Source organism: Protomyctophum bolini (assembly GCF_963924005.1).
Source record: "Protomyctophum bolini genome assembly, chromosome: 8".
NCBI lineage: Eukaryota > Metazoa > Chordata > Actinopteri > Myctophiformes > Myctophidae > Protomyctophum > Protomyctophum bolini.
This window is the reverse complement of record NC_137869.1, coordinates 30464267-30482199: the sequence shown is the minus strand read 5'-3', so window position 1 is coordinate 30482199 and position 17933 is coordinate 30464267. Positions and strand designations below refer to the sequence as shown.

Genomic DNA, 17933 nt, shown 5'->3' with positions numbered 1-17933 from the left:
GTTGGCCGGCTTCCTTGCTCCACGATATTCTACACATTTTGATTATTCAGGCCTACATCAGTGTTTGCCCTGCCTGGACGGACGTGTGTCAATATGCAATATTATAACAAGGGAGAAATGCATATAAAAAGCAATACAAAGTAGAACTAAACATTAAGTAGGGTAATGCACATTACAAATCCCCAAGAGCAGAGTCTGACTCTGTACTGTACTGTAAAAATAAATTCACCATTAAGAACTTTCAGTTTTTAAAGTGTGGATCCAAGAGCCTCGTATTCAAGATTATTGACCGAGTTTCCAAAAGGACTTGAAGAATTAATGTCAATTAATTGATTTTTAAAGTAAAATGCTTTTAATTTGAGAATTCCTTTGTGTATTACCCTACTTAATGTATAGTTTCTATTCTGTATTGTTGAGGTATTTATGCATTGTTATTATATTGTACATTTGTAAAAAAAAAAAAAAAAAAAAAAAGCTGACCTATTCACATCCACCTAGACAAGGCAAACGCTGATGAAGGCCTGAGTAGCCGAAATGCGGCCGTTTGTCAGGCTGCTGCTGCAGTATATTAAGGGGAAAAAAAGGAAACTTGAATTTAAAAAAAATGTGGTCTCACTTCCTTCCTTCCAAGATCATCGGACTTCCTACACCCACACTTTCCGATATAAACATGGCCATCACACGGCTAGCACTTTCGATATGAAATGACACTGATCATCCCCTGTATCACTTCTTTAACCTCATGCCATCTGGACAAAGATACAGAACCTTGCCATGGAAAAAGGTCTGTTTTAGTAGGAGTTTTGTTCCCTCAGCCATCGCGGCATTAAACAAACTGCCGATAGGATGGTTCTGTACACAGTGGGGACCTCATGTTTCTGTATTGTCTTGGTGTTATGTGCTCTGTGTTGTTTTTGATATGGGTGTTTGAACAGACTGTGAAGACGAATATCCTTCGGGACAATGAAGATTATTATTATTCCTGGACTACAACTCACACCGCCACACAGCATCCCCTCTCCACAAGGAGGGGCAGCGCACCAAAGCATTGTGGTCAGGTCAATGTAGGAATTCAGACAAACCCTAGTCAAACTCACAGACTTCATTCTTTTTTCTGGCCATACGGTGCAGATTTTTAATTGTGCTACTGTTATCTACTAGTATAAATACTATCAACTACTTTAGCGCCATCTAGTGTTAGCATGCACACACCTAAGAAATGCCGCCCGTTCACTCTCACTCTACGGAGCTTGTTATCCTTCCAAGTTATTCAGGAAGATGGGGGCCTTTGTGAGGAGCACATCACCACTCGCATTAGCTCATAGCCCTTAGCTAGCATTACAACCAGTTACATTTGCTCAGCGATGTGGTAAAAAACTCACACATTTCGTCGGGTGTGCAGTGGCCCACCATGGACAGCTCTCGAACCTTTAGAGATACAGCGGTTTGAAAATCCGGAGCTGGATTTAAAAATCCCATAGCCGGTGGGGACGGCTAACCTTAACTAGAGTCAATTAAAATGTGTTGAGGGGGCTGAGGAAGAAAAACTATGGCTAGAGGGCTGAGGAAGAAAAACTATGGCTAGAGGGCTGAGGAAGAAAAACTATGGCTAGAGGGCTGAGGAAGAAAAACTATGGCTAGAGGGCTGAGGAAGAAAAACTATGGCTAGAGGGCTGAGGAAGAAAAGCGTTTGAAGGGAGGGGCTGAGAATGTAGAAGATTAGTCATGGTGACCCTGTGCCTTACATTTTCTCTGCATGCCTGGCATGGTCTGGAGTGAGACCACCAGAACAGCTGAGAAAGCAAAACACACACACACACACGGAGGAAACTGAATACAATCAGGCAGGCAGAGACACAGACATTTTCTCACTCACGTGCGTGCGTGTGCACACACACACACACACACACACACACACACACACACACACACACACACACACACACTACATGTACACTTCATAACATTCCACATATCCATTGCCAGGAAACCAGCGAACCTGCTTCTAATACCCCCACCACTGATGAAAGAGCTAATTTAGACTAAACCACATGAAAAGGACAACTGGCAAGACATGCCAGTCTAAATATGTAAAATGACAAATTGATGCATCATCATGTAACACATAGTCCTGACTTACTTGTAAAGAAGAAGGCTATAGAGTAGACGCACACGCAGGCGCACTGCGCAGGCAGCCAGGCATGCATAAAACTTGAATAAAGACATGGAAAACTAGGGAAACCCCACATGAATCACTTATGCCACAGCAAGAGCACACATGAGATGGGAATGACATCACTGTCCTTGCACGACAACATCTTACTTGTGTATTTGGTCTTAAAACTTCCATCATCTGTAAAGCCTAAAAAAGCTTGCGAGCTTGTTCATTGATTATTTTTGAGGAGCCACACCATCGTAAAACAAAGCATAAATCAGGCTCAAGTCTGATCACACATACAGGAAAAAAAAGCAAACGCCTGTGTGTACCGAGGCTTCACACACGGAAACCTCTGACAGTGCACACCCACAGTCAAGTTCAAACACGGCCCGGCAATAAACGATCACCACTCTCAATATCAGCAAACACCAGAGACATTCACTGGCTGGCTGCTCTGCTCCAATGCAAAATTACTTCACGCTTCAGGACTTCACTTCCTTCCTGACCTACCGGGTAAACGTTAAGAGCAGCACAGAGGTTCACAGGAGGCTACACCATTTATACATTTAGACTTACTTGACCCCAACACGTTCACACGTCTGGACGTGGAATTGCAATGAACATTTTTGTTCAAGTTCATCTCTGTGCAAGTTGTTCTCGTCTTTCTAGTCAAATACAGAATATATGACCAACTAAAATATTCTAAAATACAAAACAATATATAGTCAATATACGGTATGAAAAAATAGAGAGAGAAAGATGAAGACGTGCTACATTTTGGGTAATGTTCCAGGAGAGGGTTTAAACAATGACTTGTAGTAATAATAATAAACTATTTATAGAGCACTTTTAAATAAAACTGAGGAAGAATCAAAAGAACAGAACAAAAACAGGACAAAAAGTGCTCCATGCTACTGTGCAGTGTAAAAATAAATAAATAAATAAATAAAATGCAATATTATGTAAAGGATGCTAAGAGAATAAAGAAGACCAAAGGGTTGCGCTCCCAATAACCTGCCTCGTCTCTTTTTTGAACAGGCACAGCACCATAAATCACAACCTCAGAAACTTGGCCCTGCCTATATTACAGAATCTGTAATCACCCCCTCTTACCAGGTTAGGAAGGCTAAACATGAGAGGAATATTAATGGGCTGCTTAGTAACCCATGACTGCTCTTCTTTTACACTCTTCTATCAGAGTGTGTGCATGTGTTAACCCATTTTGACCTGAGATCAGATTATAAAAATGTCTTCTACATCCTGACAGTTTTCTGAAAAAGCTATGTTTCTATGTCAGTCGTTCTTCGATTTTTCTAAAATAGCAGATCTACAAGCTCATAGCGCCCCACCGAGTGGCGCGCTACGAGCTTGTAGATCTGCTATTTTTCAATAGCTAAAACATAAGATTATTCTAACACCAAAAGGGGTTCCCCCCCAAAATGGGTTAATGTGGTTCTACAACAAGAGGCGATGCCCAGACACTCAACGTCTCATCCCAAAATAAGCTGCAGATGAGAAATGCACTGGTCTGTGACATTAGGATTTAGCTCATTTTCATATGAAGCTCATTATATGCGGAATTGGCTGGGTCGACACAAAAGTGCAGAGAAATGGAAAATGCAAATGACAAGGGGATGACTATCCTAGCTCTTTATAGCTATAGGATAGTCAGCTAAATAAAAACTGAAGAAAGGGGGTGGACATTTCTTTTATCCTTTTTTATTTCAGCAAATGTCCCCATCTAGAAATGTACGTCTTCTCTTAATTCGGTGTCCACATTTAAAACCACACACCTTTAATACAAATGACGGATGGAAATGAATTCACAAGAATAATAAATAAATACTAAAATGAGATTTGTTTCCTGTATCCTATCGTTATGCAAGGGAAGCATAACAAAGAGAGGCCCTGGTGTTAAATAGAATGATCAGCAAAGAAGATGGACAGCTAAATTACAGTGTCTTATTAATGACACGCCTCAACAGAAACAGGGCCGGCACAGTACAGGGAGCTCCTGTCTTTTGTCTAGCGGCTCTAGCCAACACTGGGGCTTTAATCATGGTCGCTCTGTGGTACAGTGATGGGAGCTGAAAACATACAGAGGACAGGATGAAAGAAGAAAAAGAGTGGGCGGGACGGTAACTCCCTTAGCTAAGAGTGTGTGAGAGAGTGTGTGTGTGTGTGTGTGTGTGTGTGTGTGTGTGTGTGTGTGTGTGTATTGGGGGGGGGTCACAGATGTAAAAAAAAAAAAAAAAAGACATGCCCGGGAAGCAAATGCAAACAGCATGAAAGTGCATGGTGTGTGGGTGTACAGTACTGTATCTCACAGAGATTACGGGTGTTTTCACACTCAGTCTACCACTCCCATTCCAGTGAACTCTGACATGATCATTGGAATTCGTTGTGCATGTGTCTACACACACACACACACACACACACACAACTACCCACCAAGCGTTACGCTGAAGGAAACAAAAAAAGAACCTGGCTTTACCTGGGGGAAGTCTCCATTCCTTGCGAGGTTGAGGCCGGAGAAGTCCACATCGGGGAAGCCCGAGTACATGTCCATGTGCACATCCGGAGTGGTGGTGGTGCTGCTGCTGCTGTTCAAGTGGTATTGCCTAGGGAAAGGGCAGAGATACACAGCCAATAAAAAACTACTGCTGGAAGAGGGAGGGCAGTGTTGCAGCCCAGATAGCATGATAGCCATGCATGTTCGCCTTGCAAACATGGCATACAGACAATTTACAATTCAGGCATTTAGCAGACACTCTTGATCCAGAGAGACTTACATTTAAGACGGCATAAAGAGTGTATAACGACCGTTTTAGACCCAGCATTTCACACAAATTGATGGCCAGGCTTACAATGTCACATGACTCATTTCAGGTTTTAGAAATCCAGAAGTTTAGTTAGGACATAGACTACGCAGTGGGGTGTTTGTCATGAGTGAATGATTTTTTCTTCAGAAGTAATTACACAACCTTCTGCAGCTTCAGGCCAAAGAACCATCTGAAATCCTTCAGTCTCATGAAAATCATTTATTACATAAATGATCAAGGAATTTGATTAACGGAAACTCAGACCCCTGATATCCAGCCAAACATCAGAATGAACATGGAGTCTCTGTAAAGCTACAGTGTTTGTAAGTACATGATCAGAGATTCATTCAGAATATGAACATTGGGCAATAAGCAGCAGATACTAAAAGTCGACAGCCCAGTCCAAGGGAGAACATGACTGATAAGACCATTAACTATTTTGGTTAAATCTGTTCTCTGATCACAGTACAAATCTAAACAAAGGGTTACACACACAGTATGTATTAATGCTACGCAGAAAAAAAACGATGTTTTGAATTGTCTCTCAACATGCACACCTTAAGAATGTCCTTCCGGCACAAATGCAAAAGTGTAGCTGTGCTCCACATGGATGTCCTAAAGCCCCAGCCCCTGTTGCAGCCGAGTGCTGAGAACCAAAGTAAAACCCGACCTTCTAGCCCTATCAGCCAATTGATCAAATAATTGATCATCAATACACTAATCAAATGCAAACGAAACAAACAAATCAATTTAGTGATAATGTAACGCTTGAAAATATGTGCAATTTGCTTGTCTTCGTTTCATATTAACAATGTAGATTTTTGTCTAATGGGTAAACATATTAAGCAATTTCAAATTTCTTTACAGGTTCATCTCAATGTGAAGACAATTTGCCACCATGTTTATACCTTATTACCCCATTGTCCTACAATTGTATGGTCATTAATAACATTAATTAATAAAAAAGTACTCTGATTATTCGATTACTAAAAATAATTATTAGTTTGTTGCAGTCCTACAAACAAAAGTCTGACATACTGGAGGAATGAATGGTTAAAAGCCAGGCGCGCGTACAGTGAAAGGGCAAGGGAGAGAGAGAGAGAGAAACCACACAGAAGAGAGGAGTCAAAGTAAACAGGGGTAGCTCCTACCATTCTTGTGATTCCATGATCCAAGTAGACCACATTGCGTCAATATCAGCCATACTCCCTCCTTGGTCCCACCTCTACAAATCCACAGACATTACCTCACATATTCAAGCCACATGCTCTATAATATGGACAGTGGAGAGTGGAGACACACAGCCTTCACTCTACTACCTAGGCTCAAAGTGTCACACTCCCATATCCACACCTTGGCAACACTTGCTTCTTTCACTATCACTTCCAGGAATCCAATTCCTTCCAAATGCTCAAATCCACAACAGAACAAACATTAGCATTTCCTAGGAACCTTGGGACACTTTCACTTACTTCATGAGTAATATACATAACCTGCCGAGTGTGCCATCATAAACTCATGTACTCTGTCTCTGATACAGTCAAAATAAAAGCAAAAGGAAAACTATGCCCAGTATGACATTGACATGTTGGTGGACAGCACACCATCCAACCTCACCTCCCCCACAAATCCTGTGTGATCAAGGCTCAGAAGGATTGAGCTTGGCTGTCAAGGATTTGGCTCAGAGTTCGCTGGCCAGAGATCAGGGGGAGGATGTTATTTAAGTTCAAGATAACCAATAGGGTGAGGGGGGCACCCAGGTTTTATACCACCTCTGATGCTATATAAGACTGGGTGGAGAATGGGATACATATTTACATACAAATTTTATGATAGATACACACATACACAAATGCACGTTAAGGTGAACATGTTGTGCTGACTAATCCAGTCAGAGGATGAAACAAACTGCCGTGCATTCTCACGCAACAGACAAGCAGCAAGGAGGATCAGAAAGGGGAGCATGGCAGCAAGATTACTGTAACTCCTCGTCATTTATTCATTCCAACAAATAAGGAAGTAAAGGAACGCTTATCAGTTAAAAAAGAGACATCTTTCTTTTCCGTATTTCCATATTTCAAGGGTTGTATTTGAAATGGCTTTATTGCTAAACTTTTTGCAAAGTTTAGCTCGGAAACAGGAGTGTGTTTTTCTGTAACCAATCAATCACAGTCAGCGGACGGGTCCCATACCCTCTGGGCTATTAATGGGATCTCTAGACTGCACAGTGCAGTGTAGAGGCAAGCAGCAGAAGCAAGCAGAGAGCGAGAGAGGAAAACTTTTGCACCACTTCTATGTAGTGCATTTCTTATTTCTCTCCTCCAATGTTTTCAGAATGCTACATATTTTAAGTTAACGTACCGTTTGAGTTAAAAATACGTAATGTGCCATCTGGCCATCATCTTCAGTTGGATAAACAGCCCAATATTGTCTCCCTAATTAAAAGCAGGTGCGAGTGGAGGAACATGTATGGGAATGAATCAAACAGGTGAATGAAATAAAGATTAATTTATATTCCCGTAAGGGTCAATCTATGTCATCACAGTACGTTTGCGTTTGCAGGAACAGCAAATAAGATTAGACTTTTAGGGACCTTTTATATAAGAATACACATACTCTCATACTTTTCAAAGGGTGAAAATCGTATCTCTCATTTCTCCACATCTTTAAAATGAGGGACTGCGCAAGAAGGCAAAAAACCTAAAAAGAAATGTATGTATTCATACAAAATGTTGGTTCTTGGATCTTCACGCATGCTTTTCCCAGAAAGGTACGTCGGTTGTTGTGGCCTGCAGAAATCATTTTAATCAGAAATCCCCATCATAGACTCATAACCATTGTTGATAGGACAGTGATTATTACAGCAGCAGACTTGGCACGCACAGGCAACAACACAAAGCTGGTTAGGGCTCCCAGCCATCAGATTTGAATGATGGACTGCTTGCCTATAGCCTGTGCACAGATCATCATGCCAACCATGTTAAAAACAAAAGTACATCGTATTAAAAAAACTAAGTCTGTGTCTGATATTATTTCTGACAGGTAGTATTATTTCTGACAGGAATTTCAAGTGTAGGATACCCAATCTGACAAGAAGTAGGGATTGAATACCAACTATGGCTGTGAATAATGAATTAATGGTTTGTTTTACAATTGTAAAACCAAATATTAATGCTGGGGGGGGACAACAACATATTTCACAAATTAACAAAAGCTTCAGATAGAAAATAACTAATTAATATAATTAATACACTGTCCTTAACAGGGCCAGGCACCGCACTAATTTATTCAATTGGAAATTTACTACACTCAGGTGTTATGTGCCAAACCAACCACAACCAGTATTTATTGTCGGTATTAATGACTAAGTTTCTATAAGAATACGGTGCAATTTCTTTAATCAAACAAGATATTGCAGGGGTGCATGTGGTGCAGCCATGACTCCTGCCAATGCCATGTCTCGCATGCCATGCCTGCCCTGTTCCTTTCTCTTTACACGCTCCTATATACAGTACAAGCTAATTTGCAAAATTAGGCAAAAATATTGGCGAATATCTCAAAAGATTGCGATTAGGCGATTATGTAATAATTGTGATATGTCTAGGTGGGGCGGGCAGGGATACGACCCATGGATGATGCCACTCCCATAGCAAAGCTCTGAAAGAGGGGCAGGCCAGGGGCAACGCCAGCCAGAGAACCAATTTAGCTCCAATTTGAATTTAGGTGGAGTCATGATTGTAGGTCCGCTTTAAACTTTAATGGGGAATTTAGAACGTTCAGGGCCATTGGCAGAGCACTCCACTGTGTTGTGGTTGTAGAATGCATTCCATTCTTACCCTTGATTGACTTGAACTTGGGGGGGTCACGGTCAGAGGAACTCCCTCTGAGTAGCTATGAACATTTTCAAGTAGTTTGGCTACTTGAGAATTGCTCCTCTGAGTATCAAGTAAACTTTATCCTGTTGGATTTATCCAACATATGTACCGTATCAAATATCTATATGGCTGCCGCAAAATCTCTAATGTTAATGTCACACTCTTTTTAGACAACACTAACAACAAAATAGGTGTGACCTGTTACACGCAACGCAAGTAAGGCGCAACGTCACTGACATAGGGTAGACCTGCGGCGGCAACCCGTCAAGGAGTTCTTTAGTTCTCACTTACACCACTTTCATAAAGCATAGTATTTGGACGCACTTCTGCTAAATAGGCATGCAACGATATATCGTATGTTAATATTGATATTAATCCAGGCGATATATATCGATTTAATTTAAAAAAAAAAATATATATATATATATATATATATATATATATATATATATATATATATTGTTTTTTAGGGGGGCTAGTGAATTATGGTGTGTGTGTGTGTGTGTGTGTGATATGAAGTGTGAGCTTTAATCATATTCCATCATATTCAAGTGCTTTTGGAGAGAAATGAGACAGACTCCATACAGTCCTGCAGAGGGGAGCTGTGTGTGTCTGTGCCCAGGTGATGGTCGTTGATGCTCATTAACACATCAAGGAAGGAAATTATGTTTCTGCACTGTCAAATAGGTCTACATCTATCCTAAGATGCCATCAAACTCGAGCTAGGTTCTAAACAAGAAAGCATGTTTACAGTTGTTGCAAAGTCATTTTACATGAAAAATAATGCTACTTTTGCAATGTAGCCTAGTTAAATAAAATAATGTGGAAAAAAGGGCTTGGTGTGTGAAAGTGAGTCTAATGGTCGGTCTCTGTGTGTAAAACGTATGCTGGACACGGGCCCATTCACATTTCCTCCTCACTGGTGTGATCCCATTACTCTCGGCTTGTTCAGACAGGTCACGTGAAGAGTAGCATCTGTGTGGGCTATCTCTAATTTAATTTAATTATTTCTCTAGTGTACAGAGAGCATAGCTCAGCCACAATGAATGGTCGCTGGCTGTGTACTGTGAAAAGATAAGACCAAAGTACAGTCGCGTGGAAAAAGCACCTGACCGAATGTAGAAACCAGAAGACCAAATGAAAAGCGGTTTCTCATCTGCGTAGCGGGATCTCGTCTGCACTGCCTTACTCAAACTTACCTTTTTTTTAAAGAGAGGGTAGAGTTATATGTTTCATTCACGTCTTTCTCATGCTACAGTACAGTTTTTGAGAGACAAGACAAGGGCATGTCAAACATCAAAAAGGCACACACCTGACTGCATTAATTTCATATCCATGCAAAATAGCCTCTATAACTCATCACTAATTATAATGAATAATTAATACTTTCTCATTACTATTTACTAATGTATATATTTTTATATATTTCTAATTTAAGGCATAGTATTTGCCTCTGTATTGGGAATATATTCATATATTACAAAACATATTTTGTATAGGCCTAGTTGTATACATATGCATATTGCAATAATATGCGGTTGTCACAAAATCTACCATATACCTGATGGACTTCATTGCACACCGTTTGGGAACCACTGATGTAGCATCATGGCTGTAGTACATACTGTACTACAGAACCACCACAGATATATATATATTTTAAGAGTAAGAACATCAAAACCACACCTTTGTTGATCAAGGGTCTTGAAAAATAAGCCTGGAGTGAATACCAGTTTATTCCACTCTTGACTAAAACTGAAAGCCACAGAGAGCGTTTCCACGTCATCTGTTGCATGATTTCACTCTGCTATCAAGGAAACCACATACACAATACACAGAATACCTCTAGTGGAACAAACACCATTATACCATGCATTACTTTTAGTTTAACTGATGACTGAACCAAGAAGTCGGTTTTGTCCTATGCATGGGTGGGTGGATTTCCTCTAAGTAAAAGAAAAATGAGAGTGCGTACTAACGTACGTATACAACAGTACACAAAACAAATCCCTAACTCCCACTCACACACACAGTACAGCACGCACAAATATATTGGCCAAACACAATGATACAAAGAGAAACACACACACACAGTGTGGGAGAGAGAGGTTTTAAAAGAGCAAGGTGCACCTCTCATTTCACAGGGAGGCTATGGAACAGAGGCGGGTTGCCAGATGTTCAGATAACGACCCCCCCACCCCAACACTAAGGTTTACGCCAGGCCGCCCACAACAGGAAATGAAGTAGATCAAATAAAGGAAGTGAAGGCCACCCTACGATTTTAAACCCAGGAGGCCAGTACTGGTTTGATGCCACAAGTTGAATGCTAAGAACAAACAGCACAAAGACAATCTGGTTACTATTACAGTCTGTCACCACTAGCGTTGGTTGATGATTTAGTGTCAGTGCAACTTTGATGCATTACCAGCAAACAGCCTGCCTTCATTAGGTTATAGTAGCTGTGAACAGACCAACATTGTAGGTGTAAATTAATTTATTTGTATTAAGATCATTTGAACATTATCCGTCAAAGAACGTTGGCATGTTTACAGTCCACGGTTTAGAAATTCAATCACAATTCAATAGAGCATAAATTACATTAGCTTGAGGAGGTTCAAAAGAACAAGTTATTTCTAGGGCCAGTTGGGCCACTTAGCGATATCAATATGGGAATTGGAGTGTGCATCAATAACCATAGGACCAGAAACAAACTTTCCAGAGATCACTGCAAAAAATCTAAGCTTCAAATAAACCTTGTTAACACTCGCCATTCACATCCTCATTCAAATGTCCATCAACAATGGTTGGCTCTCCTGGACGTGACAGCCATGGTCATGGAGATAATATTGGAGTCGGCAACTGATAGTCACACACTAGCTTGTTATAGGGATCAAACATGTGACCAAACAAGTCAATATCAGCAATACTTAATTTCTATTTGGAACAATGTAGTTTAAAGTCAATGTGTGGATGTCACTGGGTATAAACTTACTGGTTTCCAGATTGCATAGGGCAGTGTACGCTGTTGTATCAATGTGTGGATGTCACTGGGTATAAACTTACTGGTTTCCAGATTGCATAGGGCAGTGTACGCTGTTGTATCCACTGGGTATAAACGTACTGGTTTCCAGATTGCATAGGGCAGTGTACGCTGTTGTATCCAGTGGATGTCACTGGGTATAAACTTACTGGTTTCCAGATTGCATAGGGTAGTGTACGCCGTTGTATCCAGTTTAAAGTCAGTGTGTGGATGTCACTGGGTATAACTTACTGGTTTCCAGATTGCATAGGGCAGTGTACGCTGTTGTATCCAGCCTGCTGTGAGAAGGATCCCCAGGAATCAGACGAGGTGTATATGGAACTCTGGAACACAGGGAAAAAATGAAAAAACATGTTGGAGTGTGAACGTAATAAGTGCTTCATAACCAACCCATGAAGATATTCATAATAAATAAAAACAATATGGTTCCCAATGCTGCTCATTCCTTTAGAGATGCACGTCTTGAAAACCTACAAGATGGAATTTGCCTTTCAAATGAGATATTATTCCATTCATTCCAAAGGGATGTCCCCAGATAGACTATCACTACACCAGTGCATTTTTACTACCAGCACAGTGATAATAGAAAGCACAATTCTTACATTGTGTTGACCACAAAACCATATCAGATATTTGTGCTAAACAGCGGTGCACATTGTGTCTGAGCGATGATGCAGCTCACAACCAATAACCATCACCTGAGAAACTTATCAGGGTGAGAGATCTCTACACTTACGCATACGTGATTAAAATCGAGAACAGTGTTGCCGCAAAGACGTCAAAAGTTAGACGGCAAACGCTGCATGCATGAGGACCTTTGCGAATGCGTTCCAGGTTTTACTCAGGTCGAAGGGTCATTAAACATTGTGACAGTCATGAGACGGGAGGCCAGAGGCACCTGATCAGATCATACAAACCACACAGTAAGCACTGCATGAACACTGTGCAATATGAACATATCTGTTGAGGGTAGGGCTGTTCTCAACTAAACACATTCTTAGTAGACCAAGGACTTTTTTTATATTTATGGCAGAACAATATTGAATTCAGTCACTTCAGTCCAACAAGCATCTCAATAATTAGGTGACCAGATTTTTTGAAATAAGGGTTTGACAGGGTAATTTTCTCCAAATGCAGCACTCCTCCCAGCTCCTTTAGCCACATGTCACCTGTCGGAGGTTTTTCCGACTTCCAGGCCTGAAGAATTCACTTCCTAGCTAGTAGTGTCGAGAGCGCGATGGCCTGGACTTCATATTTATTTTGAACCTGATCTAAACTGTACAATGTTTGCATCATACAATCATGTAGAGACCATCAGCCATTTCAGGTTTGGTGAGGTTGAGAACGCCAGTCACAATTGTTACTTGTTTGAATGTTTTGTATCCTGTTTTTGGATCCTTCAATTTGTCAAACAAAACACTATTTTTTTGTCATCCAAACCCTGCCCATAGTAACTACATTTTAGAGGATAACATTTATTTTCTCAGCTTAGGCCTACTAGGTGACTTGAATGCTATAATGGTGCAATGTTGACTCAGTACAGGGCTACAGGCCTACCAAAGTGTGCCTGCATTATTGGTATTGATGGTAATGGACTGGTATCTGTTATCATTAGCCTGATTGAGGCAACATTTATGAGAATGGATAATAATATAGTTTTGTTTCTCCACAGTTGATTCTTTTTTTATTGGTTTATTGACACCCGCCCCCTTTGACTATTGATTGTTCATAAAGATTATATATATATTTATGAATGTTGAAAAATAGTAAATCGCTTTTTTGGACAGTTACACAGCCCTACTGTGTGTATTCAAGCTTTCACAGGTTGAGAAATTGATGAAAGTCATTTTGGGGTTGAAGTATTCCTTTAATCCACTATCAAAGGACAACCATATTTGGGGGTCTGCCAAGCTGCTGACATGTTTCATCATTCAACCAAAGTCTTGGACTACTTTCCTTTTCAATCCAATGAGTCTGAAACTAAATCACATGCAAGATCTTGCCAAGCCAAAGTAAACATTGCAATTTGCAACACATTTGATTCACACATACCAAAAAGTTAACTTGGGTGAATTCCAGCTATTTAAAGAAGTGTCTCCCAAACTTTTTAGCCCGTGGCCCAGAAGAGAAATTAGACTGACATTCCCCCGGGCCGGGACCAGGGTGGAGGAGCAGATCAGTCACAACGTGTCACATTTTCTTTTAAATGAATTAAATTTAGAATAAATTCATGAAAACTGTAGCTTTGAATGTTTTTTGAAAATGTTTTGAATAGTTGAGCAGCTTAGGGATAATTTGCGCTAATTCGTCTAACTCTAAAAGCACAACATTTTGCACAGATGTAGCCCAGGGCATGCTTTAATGATTTGACGCCCGAGCCGGCGACCTTCAGGGTTATATTAACAACCAATATATAAAAGGCATATTTTTTAAATTTACATTATGCATTTTAAGTAGCATGTGACATGTCAAACTAGCGGGTTCTCACTTCATGATTCTGAATCAATTCCAAGCATTAGTTTTGCACGAAAAACACTCCTTGGGCTAAAAATTGCATCACAAATTTGCCCACATAGAGGTCATCACATTTGGCCAAGTGACTATGGTCAAATTTAGCAGTGTTTTTTGTAAAAATGTGTCCATGGCCCACTGTTTGGGGAAACAGTGATTTAAAGGACTGTTTGGCTCTAGTCAAAGGATGGGATGTGAAGAGGAGCTAAATTCTTCGACATTATTGCCCTTTTTGAATGCCCAAACCATTTCCTATGAAGTGCGTTTAATGATGCAGGGTTAAAAATGAAATGAGCCAAACATACCTCCATGTTGGAGGTGCTCACTGGGAACAGGCTGCTCTCCAGCTGAGGTCCCTCTGGATGCAGGTAGTTCTCCCCGTCCATGGCCAGCGCTGAGGGGAGGGTGGGCATCAGACCACAGCTTGGCACATGACCACCAGCAGACTGAGGCTACACACCTTCACTCACACACACCCGCTGGCTGTGTCTGAGAGAGTACTCCTAACAATGGCAAACGCCCTCCATGACCTGAAAGAGGGGAACAGAGAAGTACAGACAAGACAAGATTGGATGAGTTCCATGCAGGTATTCCAAGAAAGAAATATGAATCGCTTTAGCAAAGTGAAATCTTGGGATGAGGTGCCACAAACATGGAAGAAAGATAAAGCATAAGCTAGACTTCAAAAGCATGTCATTCATCTGGAGTGCATTTATCCAAAATCAGTAAGTGAAACTGTGTGGGAGACATGTCAGAGAGCGCTTTTATATGTCACTTCCTATATTGCAGATTCAATCAAGGTATATTTGAATTGATCAGTATCAGCTATATTAAGTCCAAACTAATTCCAATGCGTGACATTTCCATTTCCGATCCCTTAAAAAGGGGGTCTCAGGCCCCCTATCAGGGTACAGATGCGCACCCAAGGCCCTGGGGTGGGCACACAAAAGGTCAAGTAATGATACAAATAAAAGGTGATCAAATTGGATCGGTACCGAAAATAGAATATATTGTTATCTGTGCTGGACTGGCAACAGTGGCCTCTGGGTGAGACAAGCTTTTCTCAACTCATGAAATCTTACTAGCGGTCAACTATGTCTCTGAAGACCGTCTGAATGGACTGGCTGAAATTGCAATCGAGCACAAAATCTCTCACTGATTGGATTACTCCAAGAAAACTGTTTGCTGAAGGCAGCCAAATCAAGAAAGATCCACTTCTATAGGGGTGACTCGGGTGAGTTACCCTATTACTTGATTATGGCTGTGATAGGCTAGCCGCACCTGTGCCCATGTCTGTGTATTCTGTTACTACAAGAGCCAAATGTGAAATAATGTAAAAATATGGCATTTGTTCATTAAACTTATATTGTGTACCACTTTGACAAATAAATAAACATTTGAATTATGAAAAAAGATGTACAGCTCACATGTTTTTATATTGGAATCAATACTTTAATTTGGCAAATGACTAGTGTGTTCATTGTTAATCAAACTATTTCCAATGATGACAATAGCTAGTTTCTGCCACCAAATTCTAACCAGTAGTGTGCACTGGACAGCAGCATGCACCTACCGTGCATGTTCTTTGATCATTATAGACTAGAGCAGTCGTTCTCAACCTGTGGAGGAGTAGCTCAAAAAAAGAAGAAAAAAAGACAAAAGTGGAATGAAATATGTATATTACTACAGGTAGTTCTTATGACCAAGCAATTGGTTGAAATAGGCTCTCCAGACGTGCTGAAATGAGCGTGACGGCACACACAAGATTTGAAAACGGATGAATCACGTTAGAAATCATCAGTTGAGCTGATTGTCAGAGCAGCAGCATTATTGGCTAAGTGCATGGTGGTACTTGGAGAGTCAGATATTTTCTGAGGTGGTACTTGGTATAAAAAAGGTTGAGAACCACTGGACTAGAGCATGTAACCTCAACCTTCAATCAACATGCTCGCCACATGTGGCATTGTTGCAATGATCTACTTAATTGACTGTAATTTGAATGAAAAAAGCAACATTTCAACCACAATATAGCTTATTTCTTGTTCAAATACATTTGTAATGCTGAGTGGAAGCTCATACATAGTACTTGACTGACAACCCTCATTAGCTGGATGACAGACATCACTAAAGATTTTTCATCCATCAGAGACCTCATTACACGCGGGGGGGGGGGGGGGAATGAGATGAGATGAATATTCCCAAACCTAAAAAAAAAGGAAGCTTGCATAGATATATTTGTTCATCATACCCGTCTGTAATTTACTGCTATATTTAATTTTGGGGAGTTCAGGGAACTGGACTGTTATCTCACCTCAGCACATGAGTGTGATGAAACGTCTGTTAACCAATACCGTCATGACAGTTCTTCATGACAGAGAGAAATAAAGCATGCGTGTGCGCGCGTGCGTGCTAGATATGCAACCTGAGCGGATTTAAATTTTAAATGAGCCAGTTTGGGGGCTCCCACTGGCCTAGTATAGGCTCTGGCCGGACAGCGTGTGACCTTTGCTGCATGCCTCTTCCCTTCTCGCTCTCCCTCTTTCCTGTCCATCTTCATTGTAACTATCAATAAAAGGCACAAAAGCCTAAAACACAGCGGGCGGGGGGGGGGGGGCTGGTGCTTGGATGGAACGGACGTTCGTATCCTGCCACAACGTTATGCTGCATTCACACAGGCAGATGCAAAGCTACACTAGTACAACTAGTCACACAGACAGTGTCGTTAAGCAGCAGTATATCCCACTGGTAGCACCTGTCCGTTTATCACTAGCACAACCACAAACGTCCAACACATATACCAGTAAGACGCGCAAACGCGGGAAGCAAACGCAGCTCGTACATATTTGGATTTTTTAAAGATTTATTTTTAAGTTATTATTTTTTTAAGTTAAGTTTTTAACTTAGCCATAACCATATAAGTAGTCCCCAAAGCAGCTATACGTCCAAATATGGAGTGTGTTGCATCAATCACAAACAAATCACTCAGCTCCATATATGGGCACAAAGGGGGGGGACACAGACACACAGACGCACGGACAGACATGATCTGCTAGGTCTCATAGTAATTACTCACCTAATGCTGCACCTATTAATGCAGGTTCCATGTTTAATTCTGCTTAAGTGACAGATAGTTTTCATATTATGGTCGCTACTCGCTAACGTGGTTTACAGCTGAGCTCACAATAACTCTCCCTTTCCGTTGTCATTGTAGCTCGTCAACGTAGCTTGTTTACAACTGTAACGGACTTCCTATTTCTAAGTCTACTTACAGGATGTTAAGTTATGAAAGTGTAATAACTGAATATCTGAAATGAATAATTTTAACTGTATGAAAAGGTGTCATATAATCCCATGAGGGATGGGCCACACGGTGGCATGACAATTAAATAAAATCCTTAATTAATTATTTCAAAACATAAGTCTCACTATCACACCTGGTCTGGACTCAGACATCAGTAATGAAAAAAATGAAAGAATAGTCTGGGTAATTGCAAATTGCACTTACAATGAACAATCAACTATTAGCT

General features: G+C 40.7%; 1 protein-coding gene across 3 annotated transcripts in view; it reads right to left on the bottom strand.

The window, feature by feature from the left end:
• sbno2b (strawberry notch homolog 2b) overlaps positions 1–17933 on the bottom strand; it is a 74360-nt gene that overhangs the window by 41259 nt on the left and 15168 nt on the right. For 2 of the 3 annotated variants that reach the window (XM_080771320.1, XM_080771321.1), the window contains exons 2-4: positions 14712–14936; positions 12127–12218; positions 4653–4779 (exon numbers count right to left, since the gene is read on the bottom strand). In XM_080771320.1, coding sequence (XP_080627446.1) covers positions 4653–4779; positions 12127–12218; positions 14712–14819 — 327 coding nt within the window. In that variant the 5' untranslated portion in view covers positions 14820–14936. Of the gene's footprint in view, positions 1–4652; positions 4780–11847; positions 11877–12126; positions 12219–14711; positions 14937–17933 lie in introns of those variants that run through there. The other variant, XM_080771322.1, reaches the window with a different exon arrangement.